This window comes from Pygoscelis adeliae, unplaced genomic scaffold, assembly GCF_000699105.1.
Source record: "Pygoscelis adeliae isolate BGI_AS28 unplaced genomic scaffold, ASM69910v1 Scaffold66, whole genome shotgun sequence".
In the NCBI taxonomy this organism is placed as follows: domain Eukaryota; kingdom Metazoa; phylum Chordata; class Aves; order Sphenisciformes; family Spheniscidae; genus Pygoscelis; species Pygoscelis adeliae.
The window spans coordinates 7,445,643-7,465,271 of NW_008825167.1; the positions used below are offsets into that span (position 1 = coordinate 7,445,643).

General features: G+C 36.8%; 1 protein-coding gene across 1 annotated transcript in view; it reads left to right on the top strand.

Moving 5' to 3' along the window:
- HTT (huntingtin) overlaps nucleotides 1-19,629 on the top strand; it is an 87,095-nt gene that overhangs the window by 48,750 nt on the left and 18,716 nt on the right. Inside the window, exons 37-51 of the mRNA XM_009328884.1 lie at nucleotides 586-702; nucleotides 2,528-2,650; nucleotides 3,191-3,429; nucleotides 4,792-4,934; nucleotides 8,322-8,529; nucleotides 9,956-10,097; nucleotides 11,341-11,520; nucleotides 12,957-13,133; nucleotides 13,381-13,457; nucleotides 14,968-15,106; nucleotides 16,787-16,909; nucleotides 17,781-17,994; nucleotides 18,188-18,333; nucleotides 18,800-18,977; nucleotides 19,264-19,359. Coding sequence (XP_009327159.1) covers nucleotides 586-702; nucleotides 2,528-2,650; nucleotides 3,191-3,429; nucleotides 4,792-4,934; nucleotides 8,322-8,529; nucleotides 9,956-10,097; nucleotides 11,341-11,520; nucleotides 12,957-13,133; nucleotides 13,381-13,457; nucleotides 14,968-15,106; nucleotides 16,787-16,909; nucleotides 17,781-17,994; nucleotides 18,188-18,333; nucleotides 18,800-18,977; nucleotides 19,264-19,359 — 2,302 coding nt within the window. The remainder of the gene's footprint in view (nucleotides 1-585; nucleotides 703-2,527; nucleotides 2,651-3,190; nucleotides 3,430-4,791; nucleotides 4,935-8,321; nucleotides 8,530-9,955; nucleotides 10,098-11,340; nucleotides 11,521-12,956; nucleotides 13,134-13,380; nucleotides 13,458-14,967; nucleotides 15,107-16,786; nucleotides 16,910-17,780; nucleotides 17,995-18,187; nucleotides 18,334-18,799; nucleotides 18,978-19,263; nucleotides 19,360-19,629) is intronic.

The following is a 19,629-nucleotide window of genomic DNA, read 5'->3' on the forward strand; positions in this document are numbered from 1 at the left end:
TCCTTAAAAGTGTGGCCCCTGTAACCCTCAAACTGATAACACGTTCAGCTACTAGAAGTGATCCTTGCTGTTGGTGTGCTCCATTATATGCTCTCCTGTAAACTTTTATATGAAAGTGATGTCTCTGGTGAATGAACTCCATAAAAATGTCTTCTGTTTCCTTGACCAAATTTAAACTTTATTCGAGCTAGAGTAAAGAAAGAGTATACATGTGGGAAATTGCTCTCTTCTTTTCTCCCCTTTTTGTTGAGTATGCGATGCGGCATTTAGATTTACTGTCCTTTTTCCAGGTGTTTGAGTAGTCTTTTGACAAATGCCATTTAAAAAGGACCAAGAAAGCATTTTTTCCTAGTTTATAAAAGTAACTGGAAAATTCTTAAAGAAAAAAAGTCATAATGAAGAACAAGCTTTTAACCTGAAAATGGGGTTTTAAAAATGTTGTGTGATTTCTCATGTGGGTTTTCTTTTCTTTTTTTTGCTTTTTGGCAGATGGATGAAACAGTAAATATTTTTCCCACTACAGTATTACTTAAATGTTTCCTGTTAGTGTGGGTGTTTACTTGCATTCTTTGGTCTTCTCCTCAGGTGCTAGAAATGTTCATCTTAGTATTGCAACAGTGTCATAAAGAAAATGAAGACAAATGGAAAAGATTGTCCCGGCAAATAGCTGACATTATTCTCCCAATGCTTGCAAAACAACAGGTGATTATATGACTCTTTAAATCTATGAACATCTAAAATAATTGTTATAATGTATCTATCAATAATGGCTTTGGGTATTTGGGGGTTTTTTAATATGAAGACAGATTTTCTTGAAAGTGTGGTTGCCATATCTGAAAAAACAATTACTGCAAGGTAAGCTAAGTCTTTGAAGTGATGAAGGTCATATTTAAATGCAGAAAGTATGTGCAGTGTCTTCGAGGCTGTTTCCAGAGGAAGCTCATTCTACTTCTCTTACATACATGATTATATCAGAGCACTTATTAAATGGTGTGAAGATTCTCCCATGTTTATAGAATGTCAAAATTATTTTTTCGTAACTGCAGTGGATCTAATTGCATTTTTTCTTAGTGAGGAGAATGAAAAGACAGTCTGAAACGGCATTAATAAATCACAGAATCATGGAATAGTTGAGGTTGAAACGGATGTCTAGAATATTGTCTTCCCCTCAAAGCGGGGTCTACTGGAGCAGGTTGCTTAGGACCATGTGCAGCCAAGTTTTGACAGTCTCCAAGGATGGAGCCCCCATAACCTCTCTGGGCAACCTCTTCCAGTGTTTGAGCATCCTCACAGGCGGAAAACAAATAAATAAAAACTGTATTTAAATGGAATTTCCTGCATTTCAACTTGTCTATTGCCTTTCATCCTGGTACTGGATACCACTGAAGAGATTCTGGGTTGCTCTTCTGTACTTGTGTCATCTCCTCCTCCCACTTCCCCTGGTCAGATACTTGTACAAATTGATAAAGATCCCCCTGAGCGTTCTCCAGGCTGAACAGTCTCAGCTGCCCCTTGTATGACAGATGCTCCAAGCCTGTAACCATCTGTGTGGCTTTCTGCTGGACTCCCTCCAGTGTGTGCATTTGTCTCTTACTGGACTGTATATTGGGGGAAGGAGAGTAGGTCCTTTGTATCTGGGAAGAAAAGAAGATTCCTTTTAGGAGAAAGATTTTTCAGTGCTGCTCCCTAAGCAACAGAGGACTTGTCTTCAATACAGCTTTCCTGGAACTAGAAACACTTACTTCAAGGATAAAAAGTAAAACTAGTGAAATTGTGCCCTTAATGTTCTTTACTCTATGATGGCAGATCCCCACTCTCATGAGGAGTTCTCATGGTTGGAGAGAGTGGGCAGTTATTGTGGGTCAGATAACAGGTTTTGTGCATAGCTAAAATGCTGGCAAATTGAAATTGCCTTTGTTTTGTATGAATCTGTGTATGTGCTCAACTATCAAATTATTTAGGCAAGATAGGGTTGTCTAGATTTTGAGTCCAGTCCTTTGCTTTTTGATTTTTATAATTTATCTAAAGTGATCAAGTAAGGTGTCCTACCTGTGTTGCTGCAGTGTAATACCATTGTAGCTGTTCACTTTTCTGATGATCAGGATTTTTTTTTCTCCTAGTTACCTGCTTAAGTTTATTCACGACCAGCTTTGCTCTCTATAAATAGGCCTGGTAGGATGTGCAGGGAGGAGAAAAGTTTTTAAATTTTATGACAAGCCAGTCTTTTGGTCTTATTCTGAATACGGCACACTTCTCCTAATAAATATGTGGTATGTATATTGAATTTCATATGATGGATTTTTGTCTGTGTTCTCAAAACTCCTGTGTAGGAAGGCCTTCAATGAAACTTTAATTTACCTTTCATAGCTTTCGGTTGCTCTAAACTTTGTACTGTAAAGGACAGTTTTAATTACACACAGGTTGTCATAGAAATGTTTAAAACATGAAATGGTACTTTTGTGTTGCAGTTACCTTTAGTGGGTAGTTAGAAATTAGTTTTGTGTTGGTTTTTTTTTTTCTTTTACAGATGCATATAGACTCTCATGATGCTCTGGGAGTATTGAACACTTTGTTTGAAATTTTGGCTCCTTCATCCCTTCGCCCTGTGGACATGCTTTTAAGGAGTATGTTTGTTACTCCTAAAACCATGGTAAGTAATTGTTTCCAGAGAAGAGAGAATCTGGTGTCTTTCATGCAAAACAAAAGAGCATGTGTTTCTCTTTCTTAATTTGCAATGTGGTGTTAAAGTACCTGCAGCAGACTTTAGAAAAGAATTGGTTAGAACTAATGTGATTTACCAGTGGGGGGCACTTTATACAGGAACGTTCTGTTTATGGATTGCTTACCTTCATTTTGTATTTTGAGGATTGGGAATGTAGAGAAACATACAGTTACAGTAAATTCTAGAATGCAATTTAATAGGTAAATCACGTTTTTCTTATGTGACTTTTAGTACCAGTTTTATAATTGGGAGATTGTTTAACAGAGTGAATGTAAGCTTGACAGTTACCACAAGAATAGCATTTCGGAAGACCTGAACATAAAAGTTACTCCCTGCTTGCTCCATTCTCAAAAGGGTCTGATTTTATACAACAGTTAATGAAAATGTTAATTTTCTTTAATACTTTCCTATGTGGTGATGTTTAACTTCAAAGGTATTCAATCTTCTGCATTTTTGTGTTTGTGTTAGGCATCAGTGAGCACTGTCCAGCTATGGATTTCTGGAATTTTAGCTATCCTTAGAGTTCTGATTTCACAGTCAACAGAAGACATCGTTCTATCCCGTATACAAGAGCTTTCCTTCTCACCATATTTGATTTCATGTCAAGCAATTAACAGACTGAGACATGGAGAAAATAACTTATCCATACCAGAGGATCGCACTGAGGTTAAACAAGCTAAATATCTGCCTGAAGAGACATTTTCTAGGTATGTTGTCTTTTGAATAACTTAGGGGAAAGATTAAGATTTCTGAGAAATCACATCTATATTGTGCAATATAAACACATGTATAGAACTGTTATCTGATAGGAATAAAGTCTGTTATTAAGTTGATATGGGAAGAGTGTGTGTGGAGGAAGGAATAATGAGGTGAACAGTAGAGGGAGGAGATAAGCAGTTTGTAGTAGGGACTTTGGGCTGTTCTGATACCTCTTCTTGAGCCAAGTGAAGGACCTAATAGAGTTGTTAAAATGGGTGAATCCTGGACTTACTAAAATCAGGTAGTTCATGATTAAAAAAAACTTAACTGGTTAACCCTTTTCTTCCTGTGTGGGGACTGAAAGATGAGTCATCCCCTTAGTAGAAGCCCAGGTTCTGTGCTAGAATCTTGGCAGCAGAGGGATTCGTATCTATTAGTCCTGCTCTTTATTTCCTATTTTTAAAGAGCTGGCTTTGTCTAGTTAGCCTCCCATGCTGATGTCCTCAGAGTGACAAACTTCAAGCAAAAGAAGCGTGGAGAGATGGCAGTGGTATTATGTTGACATAATTGTCATTAAGGCATTATGTTTTAATGTGGTGGGAAACATTTGAAATAGCTATTTGTTTAAGAAAATCAGAACTTTTTACTTGAGTATGGAACTTCAGATAGAAATAAAATGCTGTTTCTTACCATTCAGCTCCCTGCGAGGGTGACAGGTAGAGGGGAAAAAGGGCTTCAGGACTCCCTTAATGTGACCTTACATCCAACAGGAGTGAGTTGAGGAACGATTATGGCCGGGAGCACGGATGGCTTTCCTCGGATGCCCTCTTTTTGGTCTTTCTTCTGATCTTTTTTCCTTGGCCCTGCCCTCCCCTCCCCCTTCCCAGGCTGGAGGTTTGATATGGAACCTGTGTGGTAGAGTGTGGATAGATGAGGCTGTAAATAGCTGAATTACTGTGACTTGCTGAGTTACCCCTGCTCAGCTGAGCTGTGGTAACTGTCATGGTGGGGGTTTTTTTCAGCTCACTGCAAATCGCTATAAAGACACCATAGCATTTTGAAAGTTTGCTGTGTAAGTGAGGTGGGCTGGTGTATGCATGCTATTGTGACTTTACCTGATGAGTAGATAACCCAGATCTGATATGTAATTATTGAAGTGCTTGTGATCATCTCTCCATACCTATAGCATTATATTTGTTTTAGGTCAACCTGTTCTGTAGCATTTAATTTAGCATCCTATTTAGGATGAATGAACAGGGACTTCATATTTTATTTTTCAAACTTACTGAGTTTCATGGGCAAACCTCATTTTATTCTGAAAGATGTCAGGTTTATATTTTTTCTGTTGATTGTATACTTGGTTTTTCAAGGTTCTTATTACAACTGGTTGGCATTCTACTGGAAGATATTGTTACCAAACAATTGAAAGTGGACATGAATGAGCAGCAACATACTTTCTACTGCCAGGAGCTGGGCACGCTGCTTATGTGCTTAATACATATCTTCAAATCAGGTAACACTTTAAACAATGCCTTGTGTTGTAGCATGCAGTGGCAGGGTGTTTTTTCAGTTCTGAGACAATTGTTGAATGCAGTGAACTACTGAGAAGGAATACGTAGGTGCTGAAGGCATTTTATCCTACTCAGTATAAAGAACCTCTCAAACTTTGTGCTCGTGCATGCAGGGCACACTTTCACATTTCTTCTGTCTGTGTGGAACAAAATGTAACTAGTGACTTTTCATCTCTCCTTTTAACTGTCTGAAATTTTCCAGTCCAAAAATGCAAAGCATTCCAAATTTGTGGCTGTATTTGTCATGTTTTTTCTCAGTTTGGAGGTTGGTAGGTATGTCCAGGCTTAAAATACTGAGTTACCGACCACTGGTTCAGACTCATGACAAGGTAGGTTCCTGTTCTTTGTCATAATTAATAAAAAACATACAACCCCCCCCCCACCCCCCCCCGAAACCCCAAAACAAACAACCAAAAACCAAAACCAGAAAAGTAGGAAAGGTAGTACTGTTCCAGCTAGTCAGTCTTGAGCTCCTTTCTTCAGGTTTGGGAATTGTGCCTTTGGATATCTAGCAGAAGACACGTATCTCTGGCACTAATTCCCGAGTCCTTAGGCTGATTCCTTAGTCTTATTTTCCTAATAGTGGCACTATCTTCCCTTTCTTTTATTCTTTCTTTACTATGACTATCCTTTCTGCCTTCTGATTTTCACCCTGCAGCTGAAATCCAACCTTGGATTACAGTAGTTGGCTGCAATTTAAAATGTCGTGGCACAAGTCCCTGGTTCTTCATAGACTTCCTTACAGATCCAGGACAAGGAACTCTGTGTTCCATGGCCTCATCTGTAAGATGGGAGTTAGAGTACTTCACTACTTAGCAGATGCAGATAAAAAAAGTGCATACAGAATACTGTTAGACATATAACATGAGTCTGTGCTCCATTGTGTCCCAACAACCTGTAATCTTTTTTCTTTTTAAGCTCGTCCTACAGAGTTCAGTTATAAAGTCCTTTTTTGAGGAAAAAACCTTAGATCGATTCCTGTCATTGCTACCAGCTGCTTCTTCCAAACATAAGTATCGTAGGTGTAGACTTAAAATAAGTAAATAAAGTGCTGATGGTTGTGTTCTGGGTCTTCAGCTGGTTCTCTGTCAAAGCTCAAAGCTTCTGCATTGCCTTGATTTAACTTTCAGTAGCTTTACTCCTCCTAGTCTTCAGTGACAGTAACAGGTAGAAAAGCAAATGGGAAACCAATTGAATTATGTTGTGAGAGTTTGTGCAGCCGTGGTGGATGATGTTTTGTCTTCTGACTTGTCAGAAGAGAGCTTTGGTTTAAGAAACAGTCTTCCAAACGTAGGTTCGTGCCGCAAAGACTCCGGGATTGTGAGTGAAGAGGCACAAAATATGGTGATAGTTACCAGAGTCTTCCTTCATCTGTTTTAAGCCTGCTTTAGGGCACAGGGCTCTGGATATAGTGAGTGATAGTTCTCTTTTCCCATGTGTCTGTTACAATAATAACTGAAATGTGTATACTGTTAATTGCTGTTATGGAGAAACATTTGAAACAAATATTATAACAAATAACTTATGCCAAGGTGATTTGGAGTAAGTGATTAAACGGTGTCATGCCAAGACCAATGAAATCAGAAAATCAAGGTGGTGATTGAAATCAGGGAAGTGGGTTCTTCCACAGTGGGAGCTGGGGATAATGGAAAGGGAAGGCTCAGCTAGTTCTGCTGCAGTGACTGGCTTCCAAGCTGCACTGTGATCCTTGCCAGGAACTATGTAGAGATTTTAATGCAAAATTAAAATTAAATATTAAAATACTCATGCAGAGCACTGGGATATGTGTACTGCATGATCTCTAGAAATGAATTTAATCTAAGACTACAAATATCTCTAAGTACTAGTAGTAATGTGGTTACCTGATAGAGTGTAACAGAGTAGAAGGAAAGTTGTTCAGACACTTGCGCTGTATTTTCGTGTCATAGCATTTTCTTTCAGATTTAGTCTTAGGGTTAAATAAGTGCCTGGTTTTGTACTAATTCTCTCTTGTTCAGTTAAAAACTCTATAATTTTTTTTTCCTCTTTAAGTTGTATTCTCCTAACTACAGGTGCAGCTTATAGTGACTTGTGTCTGGGAACATAGACTAAGGTCTTCTGTCATTTTTAACCACTGTTCTTCTTGGATGTTTTGTCTTCTCACCCATTATAGTTTTTTCAAAATGTGAGCATTGCTGAATTCTATGTAATCAACTATAGGAAGCTACCAGATTAGAAATTAACATTTTCAGTGTGCTACCTTGAAGTTAGTAGAAATAAAAGGCATAGACGAAGTGAAAAGATTAGTATGTAGCGGCTTTCATGACTGTAGAAAGTCACTAGATGGTGCAATTACTGCAAATGCAGGAAGCTGGAATGGGAATAGCATTGGTTTGCTAGTAAGCGGAACCTGAGTTTTGAGACAGTTATTTTTCCCATTCTTTGCTGTTTACATTGTGTATTTATCAGTCCTGGAGGCAGCTTAAACTGGTCCACATGGCTGTGGAATTTACAGCTTCATTCTTTGTATCTGGCAGTGCAAGCAAGCAGCACCACAGATCTCCTTCATTATTCTGATTAGCTTTTGGTTTCTAATTGGTTCTGAAGAAACCGTTTTTTCCCTGATCTTATCTTCTCATAGAAACTCAAAGTCCTGTACCTTTAGACAACTTCAAGTTTGTCCATTTTCCTTGTTTTCCCTCCCTTCGTTTTGGCATATGAATACAGAATCAGCAAGTCAGAAAGCAAAATTCAACTTTTGTGCTGAGTGTTCAGTGTGCAGGGTAATGACTTTTCTCTGCTTAAAAACATTTACTTTTTGCACTTTAGAAATTGGATAGAAGGGTATCAGTTTAGTTTCAGCTAAATGTATTTGGGAAGCCCTCATCTGAAGTAGGAGACTTGTAAGTGATCTTCCTTAGCATGTAGAATAGTAGTTACAGCATGGTTCTTAATTAGAACTTCTGTGTTTTACTTTATAAACAAACCAAAAATAATCCCAAAAATCCTGGTCTATAATTAACAATTTTAAATTTGGTAAGGTTTTCATGTATCAGATAAACTTTTTGATGCATGACAGAAAAAGTTGAGAAGATAGGTTTCATTACAATTCTAGTCTGATCTAAAGCATTATTTATTAAGTCTGGGAGCTGGTCATGACTGGTTAACACACTGCCCTTAGGCAAACTCCATGACTTGCCTTACACTTGTAAAACTACTTAGGATGTATCTTTCTTCAGGAATGGTAGTGGCTTATGAAACAAGATTTGTATTCTCAGATTTGTATACCCTGAATAATTTTAAAACTTGACTAGAGCATAGTTACTCTAACATGCTTTTATTGTTTTCAGGGATGTTTAGAAGAATCACAGCTGCAGCCACCAGACTTTTTACAGGAGATGGATCTGATGGTAGTTTCTATACCCTTGAAAGCTTGAGTGACCTTGTTCAGTCCATGATTCCCACGCATCCTTCTTTAGTTCTCCTCTGGTGTCAAATCCTGCTTCTTGTCAATTATACCAACTACAACTGGTGGTCAGAAGTGCATCAAACCCCGAAGTAAGATTTGTTTTTGATCCCGAGTAGTAGTAGTGTGTCTCATAATTATATTTGCTAAAATTTTATTTTAAAAAATCTAGCTTTTTATCTGCTAAGCCTGTCAACCTTTTGAATAGTACTATTTGAATTCTGAAATAAATAGTTCTGCATTTACTTTATGTGTATACATATTGTCTGTTCTGATATCAGTATGTCTTTCAAACTAAGAAAATGTGTCCTGCGCCCAGTTGTTCCTCAAAAGAACTGCCAGGTAATTTCTCCACTTTTAAGCCAAGAAAGCTTCATCTATGTACTACATTTAATTAAAATTATGGAAATAACTGTAACAAAATATTCAGTATTTCAGATTTCATGTTCCTATGGAGACTTCATATTTCACGTTCTAGCAAATAAGCAGCCATGCAGATGATACACTGTTGTGTTTATGAAAATACAATCTGATCAGTATAACTGTAACTATAGCTGTATCTGTTCTCAGTGGGTCTATTACTAAATGCTATCAAAGCATATGAATCAGCATGGTGCTGATACTTAGCATTAAGCACCATAGTAACCTCACTTAACATTAGTTGGCTGAAATTCAGAGATTTGGTCTAAAATTAGTGTTCTCTTGGCACGAAGGTAGTTCATCCCACCTGTCAGGCATTGGAATGATTCATCCTCTGGGGGTAAAGTAGATAACCCCCTGTGTGGGTGGGTATCCCTCTGTGTTAACTGTAGAGGGAGATTAACAACTGACTTGAGATGTTTCTGATGCTTGTGCAGTAAATTTTAGGGAAGGCTAATCTTGGTCCACAACATGAGTAGATCAATACTTGCTCAGATGTGAGATTCTTGCCTCAGTTCAACCTCATGATGTGAAAAAATATTATTCTAATTTGAGGAAACATGAAATTACCAGGCTTATGAGCAAAGTAGGGCAACTAAAATAGCTGAGGTGACATCTGCTATTTGTTGCAGTTATCTCTTTTAATTTACCAGTATCACCTCTATTTTTTTCTGGGGTTGCCATCACTTTTGATCTGACACTAGACTAAGTGCTCAAGAACACTGGTTTGGCTTGAGAAGAAAATACAGAATTAGGTTCTGTTATCCCACCAGACATGCTATAGCCCGTGTTTTTCTTTTAAATAACCTGTTCAGTTCTTCAGACTGTCCAAGGAAGTAATAAACACGGAACTAGTGTTTATTACTTCCTTGATAATAAACAAGGAAGTGATACTGCTATTGTTAAAGTAAAGAGCTGATGGAAAGCTAAGTGTCTACTTCAAAGCAGTATAAGGCTTGAATGAAGTTTCTAGGAAAATAAATATTATGTAAGAACATTGGTAGGATATTCCAAGCAATTTGATTGTTAATGTTTCAGTAGCCATAGTAATAAAATATAATAATAAAATAGTAACAAAATATAATGTGCTTCTTGCAGGAGACACAGTCTTTCTACAACTAAATTGCTTAGCCCTCAGATATCTGGAGATAGTGATGAAGCTAACTCAGAATCTAAACGTGGCATGTGCAATCGAGAGATAGTGAGAAGAGGAGCACTCATTCTTTTTTGTGACTATGTTGTAAGTTTTGAATTTTATAACTATAGTTTTGAGTTATTACGCTGACAGTCTTTTATTACTGATGTGCATTAACTGAATCTCTGGTTCACAAGTGAAAAATGAAGACTTGTGAAACTAGTCATTTTATTTTCAGGTGGTGCTTCTGTAAGCTCAGCTATGACCTCATTTGGCATTTTTTTTCTATTCTAAACTGAGAATTCTCTTGGCTTGTAAAGGATACCTGGTGGGTAATAGAATTATCTGCTGGGTATCATATCCCTTACTTGTGAAGTACTAGAGCACACTAAGTAGTGCTAGACTTCCCAACATCAGTAGCAGTGCACAGTGTCTAGGAGACAACAAATTTCTGTCTCTGTACCTTAAGAGGAGAGGTTTTACATGAACATTTAACTTCCATTTTGATTCTCTAATGAGAGCAGTCCCTGTGGCTTTGGCCTCTTGCTGCCTCAATATTAGCATTTTAGTTCATTGGGAACTTTTGAAGTGAATCTTCCTGTAATATCTGGTAGTGCACTTTGGTTTGCGTTGGAGAGCAGTTTTGGGGTGAGCAAACTGCATTCCTTTCAGATTCAACTAAACCAAAAGATACGTTTTAGAAGCACTTCAAGTACTAATGGACATTCGGTCACTAGAGTCAGACTAGAGGTAGTCCAAGGTAAAACCCTCCAAAACCTCTTTACTGGGGAGCGTCAGCCTCTCAGCATCACCTAGTTAGCCCTACAGATCTTTTCACGTTGCATTGCACTGCTTGTTGATATACACATAGCCTCCATAGGTTTAAAACTGATTATTGATAGATGTCTTTGGATTTGCTTTCCAGAAATCGTTCATCTTGTGTTTATGGCCGGTAATAATAAGAAATCTTTAAAAAGAAGCCTGAATGAAAATCACATTTTACAAGAAGACTGTGTGTGCATGTTTATTTCAAATAGCATTTCATTAAAAGCGGCATCTTTCAATTGACCTTTTCAATTTACTTGTTTCTAACCTGGATTTTTAGTGTTTTAAAAAAATAACTTACAAATTCATTAAATCTCTTAATTTGCAACAAGATCAAAAGCATTTGGAAAATTTGTCCTGAAAAATAATGATGGTGATATTAAAATACAGACACTTTATGCCATTATTTTAAAATAGCTACCAGAATTATATATGAAAAACTTAATGTTGTGTCAAATAATGTTTTTAGTAAACACTTAACATGGGTATTACTGGAATCAGGTTTTAATTTTTTCCCCTTTAGTGTCAAAACCTACATGATTCAGAACACTTGACCTGGCTTATTGTGAATCATGTTCAAGACTTGATTAATCTGTCCCATGAGCCTCCAGTACAAGACTTTATTAGTGCCGTTCACAGGAATTCAGCAGCCAGTGGGCTCTTCATCCAGGCCATTCAGTCACGGTGTGAGAATCTTGCAGCTGTAAGTTTAACTTTTTCACTTTTTTAAAGAATAAAGTCACTTACACTTCAGTATAAGTTTAACTGATAAGTATGCAAATTCTGACATTTCTGGGTCATTTATCAACTTTATTTTTAAAGTCACTTCTTTAAAAATGCAAACAATGAACACTATATTAGCAACTTCAGTATCAGATGTGTTCCAGTCCATCAAATCTATGAATTCAACTAGAGTTGGTTCAGCTGCTTTTCCTTCCTTCCTGGGTATTACCCCCTGCGTAATAAATATCTGAAGGGTAAATTAAAGTTGTAACTTTCGTCTTTGATTTCAGTACCTTGGTAGCATAAGTAATAGAACTACTGACTACAGAGGCAGGAATAGGAACCAGTCCATCTCCATAGGCACTAACAACATGAAAATGATTTGCAAGCTCATGCCTTCCCCATTGATCTGCCCCACAAGTCATAGTCTTTTGTTGAGGGAAATACTGCTTCAGAAATTCAGTGTATGATTTCTGTTGATTATTTTAGTTTTCAAATTAAAAGGAGTAGATGATGTTTTATAGGGGTGTAAAGTTGTATGCATCCCTCTTAATCTTGGGAACTCACTAGGTAGGAAATGTCATTTCCTGGGCTTCCTCTAGAGCTAATGGGGGGAGATGCTGCCGCACCCTGAGTAGCCTGGTAAGCCTTTCCTGTCTCTTCTCATTGTCTCTGTGCAAATCTAGTGCAACTGCATTAGTGCTTTAGGCAAGTGAATAAAACACTTTAAAGTTAGGTGAGATGAATCTGGGCTTTAGTGTCTGAGAATCGGTAGAATGAACTAAATGTGTTTGAATGGAAGATGTAGTCATTCTGTGAAATGTTTGGTGATTATCAGAAAAGTCAGTAAAATTAAAAGAGCTGATATTTACAGTCTGCTCTTAAACAAGATTGGTTCCATGAGTCAAACTAGTTTGTCTTTGTGTTTCTCCCTTTAGATTATTGGTGCTCATATTTAAAAAAATAAAAAATAAAAAAAATTGTACTCCCTTTTAATCCTGAGTAGCCATTGCTGTTTCTACGATTGAACATGTGCTCAAAAAATCCCTAATGCTTATCAGTATTCTAATGTCTCTTGTCTTGACTATGCTCATGTTCCTGCCTTCTTCCAGCAAGAGTTCAAGCTTCTCGCTGTTCTCAAAGCTTTCTACAGTTCCACCTATATCTCTCTAGCTTTTTTCCCTAAAAGTTTTGCTCCCTACTTTTGCTTGGTCTTTGTAAGTAAGCTTTTACAGTTAAACATCAAACAACTTAGTGTTCACATTAAATAAGCCGTTAACTCAGCCCTGTATAGATGATTATATTGATCAGGCAGTTGTCTGCTATAGTTTTTTTCTAAATGCCTTTCCCTTTAGTTTTAAGATCTTTGTATTCTAATTTATTGCACTTTTCTGTCTGTTTTGCTTCAACATCTAGCCCACAACTCTGAAGAAGACTTTACAATGTTTAGAGGGAATACATCTCAGCCAGTCTGGGGCTGTCTTAACACTATATGTTGATAAGCTTCTGTGTACTCCATTCCGTGTGCTTGCTCGCATGGTTGACACACTGGCTTGCCGTCGGGTGGAAATGCTTTTGGCTGCAACTTTACAGGTAAAGAAAAATATATTCATTTGTAAATAAGATTGGGTAGTGCTAGCAATATAATCAAGTGTAATGATTTAAAGTACATCAAAATATGATGATGTTCAAGTTATTTCATTGGAAAGGAATTTATTTAATATAGAGATACGTGAATGTTTACATTTCACTTTATTGTCTATAATTTTCCTAATCTGTTCAAAGCATGGCTATTTTACTCACTTTTGTCCTATAAAATTCTTGTGACTCTTTCCTATAGAACAGCATTACTCAGTTACCAGTTGAAGAACTGGATAGAATTCAGGAATACCTTCAAAACAGTGGATTAGCAACAAGGTAAATAATACCAATACGTGTTCAAATGCCAAACTAAGTAATGTTCTAGTACTAATTGTGTTAACTCTGTTTTGCTATGTTTGGGTTTTTTCTTAAAGGTAAGATAGTCCTTTTTGGAGGTAAAACAGGAGTAAAGCCTCTCTTACGAGATGCAGGCATATTCTGGCACAAGGGCAGTTGTGCTGGATGTCTTGAATTTGCAATATACTTAAGAATTAAGATATAAGGAAGAAATTCTAGATATAAGGAAGACATTTTTTACAATGAGGGTGGTGAAGCACTGGAACAGGTTGCCTAGAGAGGTGGTAAATGCCCCATCCCTGGAAACATTCAAGGTCAGGTTGGACGGGCAACCTGATCTAGTTGAAAGTGTCCTGCTCACCCCCCTGCAGGGGGTTGGACTAGATGACCTTTAGAGGTCCCTTCCAACCCAAACTATTCTATGATTCTATAATTAAATCAAGCTAAAGGCTTGAAGGCATCAAATTCTCTCTCCCACATCCCACTCAGTATTTAACTGTTGAGAGACAGCAACCACAAATTAATTCCTTGACAAAAACTACATTACTGAAAACAACTTTTTTCCTCACTTTAGCAGAATTTTGTGAGTCCAAGCTGGGTGGGCTTGTTTTTTGATTGTTTTGTTTTTTTTTCCAGCTAGCTGTGTTGAAAGTTTTATTGTTTAGTCTCCCTGCTGTTTAAAAGTAAACTGATATTAAAAAAAGGAGAAAATTACTCCATTTTTGAAAAAGCTTTATTTAGTGTTGGAAAGAGCCGAACTTACTCCTCTGGATGTCATTGCTGTTTGAGGTTAATATCTCTTGACTGAAATAAAGAAGTAGGGGGAAAGAATCTAAAGCCCAAGACTGCAGTAGATTGATGGTAATGTGCCTTCATAGGTCATGTTACATTTGAATTTTTAAAAAAACCCAAAATCTCCAAATGACTCTATACAAGTTCTTGATAGCAGTAATGGGAAAAAAAACACAGCAAACCAAACAGACAAAAAAACCCTAAAACGAAAAAACACGAACAAACAAAAAACCCAAACCCCTGACACTGACATAAATCCACAAACTGGAATTCTTGATATACTTTTTAAAAAAAGTTCCGCTTTAGTGGATTCTTGTTTGGTATCTGTTAGAACGTATTTGTCGGCAACCAAATCATCTGTACACTAACTTTGATTCTTCTTACTCATTAAAAAGACTTACTGCATAAAGAAAGCTGAACAGCTTGCATTTTATGCTTAAGCTTGTGCAAATTTTAAACCTAAATTAAATTTAAATCGTTATTGTTGGTGGTGCTGAGTTCATTTGCTTGGGCTACTGATAGCTGGTGAAATTTGCAGTTTTGCATCATATGACTGCATATATCCACCAAAGAACTTAAGACCCTACTGCTTTTCTCTCCCAGGATTAGAACTGGCTCACTGGATGTCTTTCTATTTTTAAATTATTTACAAAACTGAGTAAGTTAGCTCTCTGCTGATGTGTTCTTCTATTTTCAGACACCAAAGACTTTACTCGCTCTTGGATAGGTTTCGTCTTATGGTAGCACCAGACACATCTAGTCCTTCACCGCTGGTTACCTCACACCCACTAGATGGAGAAGACCAACCAGCTTTAGAGAATGTGATTCTAGACAAAGTAAGATTATGTTTAGAAAGAGTCACTAAAAGTGCCTTGGCTCTAAATAAGCTTTTGCTCATTACAAAATATTTAAATATACCTTATTTTTACTATGCAGTTAATGTTCTCAGAATTGTTAATGAATCTCAAATATGGATCAGTGAATGATTTCATATGTGTTGGCTGACTGTTGAACTTAGGATGAATAATTAGCATGTGCATACATGTTTGTTATGTTGACGGTGCTGTGAAAAACTATCAAGTTCTGTTTCTTTACATAACTTTAATGGAAAGATTTATATAAGGTTCAGTAGAGACAGATACATACTCTTCTTTTCTTGATGTGTTTACTGCAGTGATCAGTCTTACTCATTTCCTGAAAGCTGTTGGTTGTCTCTTGGAAATGAAGCATTACTTCTCAGTTGCCACTTCTCAGCTTTAAATTACTTTCAGAGAACGAACATGGCTTTTTAACTGTTTGTCTTTCATGTACTTAGATGTGTTTATTTCAGAGCGGGTGGGAAGCTAAGAGCAAGCCATTTGGGGTCCTGTGTCTTCCTTTCTTTCTAGTTTGTCCCATGGCACAGATCACTTCTTTTCATTTCTTCGTGTTCTGCAGTGATACACAGTAATATGGAACGTGTGTAACTGAGGTGGCAAAAATTATTTGATTAGCTGGCAGTTTGGAGGAGACTAAGTAGTTGAGGAACCCATTGACTTACAAGAGATTGAGAGCTACTTAGACAGCAGGAGGAAACACTGTTTGTGCCCAGAAACCATTTACCTATGGCTTTCTGTCTTCAAATTAACCAAAAAATCTCCTTCTTCCTCTGTAATTTCCTGCACAAAGGAAGTAGTTTTTGTATGCTTCCTCCGCAATGCCAACATAGTTCATAGAATCAAGTTGGAAGGGACCCATAAGGATCATCGAGTCCAACTCCCTGCTCCTCGCAGGACTACCTAAAAATAAACCATATGACCAAGAGCGTCATCCAGATGCTCCTTGAACTCTGACAGGCTGTCGTCCACGTGCTCCTTGAGCTCTGACAGGTTTAGCTGCATTCTAATTAATATCAGCAAATTCAGGATGTCCAGTTATGAGAAGGAAGACACAGAAAAGGGATAAATCTTTATATTCCTTAGTTATATTATTAACTAATTCCTGTAGGCTCATCACTAATGATGTAAGGAGTAAATTTGCAGTGATCTGTGATGGTCTTCATATATTACAGTGAGTGTTAAAAGATAGGTGTTATCTCCATCTGCTGATTTATTTGAATCTGAAGACTTTTCTTACGTGGTTATAGTATTGGGTTTTTTGCTATTGATGTTACATTTGTGTAACTACTGAGTAATCCAGTTTTTTTTCTAGATATTCTCCTCAGCTTTAGGATCCTAATACACACACATACACCTGTGCTAAATGTTAAGCTGCTTTTTTCCTCATTTCCTGTCCAGACTGTATGGAAATAGACAACTTGCCAGTGAACATCCATTGGTCTATTTTAAGATGGTCCATTCACCAGTTGTCTATTTGGCCTTGCTTTTTTCTTTGAGTTTTTTTGACATAATGTGGCCTAGTGATCTCTTAAACAGACCACAAATCAATGCAAGTGAGCGATTCTTCCCCTGTCCCCATGAACTTCATTATTTTCTGAAAACAAATATGTAATAAATTTCTTTTTTTAATTATTAAAGGACTGGTATGTTTCACTAGTGAGGTCGCAGTGTTGCATGAAGTCTGACTCAGCACTGCTAGAAGGTGCAGAGCTGGTAAATAGGATTCCTCAGCCTGACCTGAACTCCTTCATGACCAGCAAGGTAACTTCTTTGTCAGATGAAACAGTCAGCTGAAGAGGATGTAATAAATTATTTCTAATGTTCTTATTGGTAGCATTTCTAAATTAGTCTTAAATGTAAACACTTCAAATTTATATAATACTGGTGGTTCACTACTTGAATTTCACTTCATTTTGGAAACTAAAATAGTAGATATGTTTCATTTCTGTGTCTAGTAATGCTGCTGATAGTAGCTTTCTAGTAGTACAGGTTGGATGTATGGAGTGGAAGTGAAGGTTAGTTTATGTATTGCAATCACAAAAATCCAGTTTTACCATTTTACATAATCTTCTCATTTTGCCATACAGTCTCTTAACAAGGCCAGATGTTTCTGTAACCTTTTAAATATCTGTGCTAGGTTACTTGTAATATGCCACTAACAGGCCACAGATAGTAAATCTGGTGTAAAGGACAACTTGTATTTATTGTTTCTAACGACTTTGTTTTCTAAGAACGTATTTTGTTCAAATTCTGTACATTATGTTTGCTGCTGGTATGCAGAAATAATAGTGGGAAACTCTTTTTAAAAGATTTGGCTTATTTGTTTGAAAACTTATTTGAAGATTCCTTGTATATAGGTCATCCTTGAGCTTTATGCGCATATTGTTCTGAAAATTTGGAATAAGCATATTGATTTTTCTTTCCAGTACAGTAGTGTTTGGAATTTAAATGTGGAACAAATATGGTCTTAATTATGGTATTGTTACACCATAATAGAGCAGAGGTCATAATAACAAGTTAGTTAATAAACTGTTAATTTACCACCATGTTAATATGCCAGAATAGTACCTTCAGATGCTTAGCTTCTCTCTAAAAGCAATTTCTTTACTCTTTATTTACTATTTGATTTCAGGAATTCAACCTAAGCTTGTTAGCACCTTGTTTAAGCCTTGGCATGAATGAAATCTCAAGAGACCAGAAGAGTAGCTTCTTTGAAACAGCTCGGAGGGTAACTCTGGATCATGTGTCTACAACTGTACAAAACCTTCCTGCCAACCACCAGGTTTTTCAACCACTATTGCCAACTGAGCCATCAGCCTACTGGAAAAAACTAAGCGATATATTTGGTAATAGAAATAATAGTCTTTTTATTCTCTCCTCTGCAAAGGTACTTTACAGATGTCTTGTGAATACATGAACTTACTATTTTAAAAAAATCAAGATACCTGCCATAAAAGTGCTTATGAAATAATTCTGAAAAACATTTATTGAGGGGAAAAAAATTCAGACTGCTAGATTTCATCTAGTCTTATTTTGTAGGAGATGAGGTGATGTATCAGTCTATGATGACACTTTGTCGTGCACTGGCTCAGTATTTGTTGTTACTCTCAAAACTACCAGCTGGTCTCCATGTTCCTCCTGACAAAGAGGATGATATCCTGAAATTCGTAGTTATGTCAGTAGAGGTAAGAAATTACAGCATAATTAAAGATGTGATGAAAACGTTGGGAGAGGGAACAACTTGACTTAAACTGATCACCATTGAGTAACTTTTGGTCTGGGCAATTTTCTTAACTGTAGAAATTTCTTCAGTGGTTATTTTATTTGATGTGTGGTAGTGAATCAGATGGGCTTATGGGACACAGGCAGCTTTTTACAAGGAGAGGTTGATTGAATGATGGAATGATCTTGGCATTTGGGAGAATGGTCCTGCACTAATTTTTGGGACAACGAATAGACAGTATATAATGCTCATAATTTTCTTGTACTTAAAATAAATCCTGTTCTCTCAGGAAAAAAAGCGATACAACTTGCTAATAAAACTTTACATATTGCTGAGTAAAAAAAATAAACAAACCACCACCTTTGGTTATAAGTTCTGTTGCGAGAATTTGCTATTAATGGGAAATTTTTTTTTTTTTTTTTGCACAGGCACTATCATGGCATTTAATGCATGACCAGATTCCATTAAGTGTAGATCTTCAAGCTGCTCTGGATTGTTGCTGTCTGACATTACAGCAACCTAGTCTCTGGAATTTACTGGCTTCTGCAGCTAATGTGACATATGCTTGCTCCTTAATTAATTGCATTAGATTTATCATAGAAGCAGGTGAGTCCCATTTGAACAGCTATGAGAAAATTTTCTTGATAAATTGTCAGTCATCACTGATCAAATGCTAGGTGTCTGGAATATCTCCTCTGAGTCCTTTTTAATTATTTCTTTGACAAATTTATTTTTACTACTATATTTTCTCATATAAAATCTTGTGTTTACTTTTGAACTTGGCAGATGCCTTGGAGATGTTAAATATTTGACTACTATGTGGTTTTGAGGAGAAAAATGGAATATGAGATATATAATGGCTGTGTCTTTTAAATATTTTTGTCTAATTCAGTTGCTGTTGAACCTGGTAATCAACTTCTTAGTCCTGAAAGAAAGAAGAATACTTCAAAAGGCTTAAGTGAGGGTGAAGGTGATTCAAACGCACAGAGTAAGTAAATGGTGATTCCACTTTTGCCTTAAACTTTCACTGAAGAAATATTTGTAGGTACCCTTTCCATTACTGTTTTCTTAACAATGAGTGTTCATCTGAGACCTTATTTGTATTTGATAAATATTTATTAAATACAGGTTGACATATTTTTAACAGGTATAGTTGTTCTTTCTTGAAAGTTAAACATGAATGCAGATTTGTCTTTTGGGGGATTCTGTTAGCTGTGCAGCATGCTGTAGACTGAGCTTTTTAAAGTGTTGTGGGATT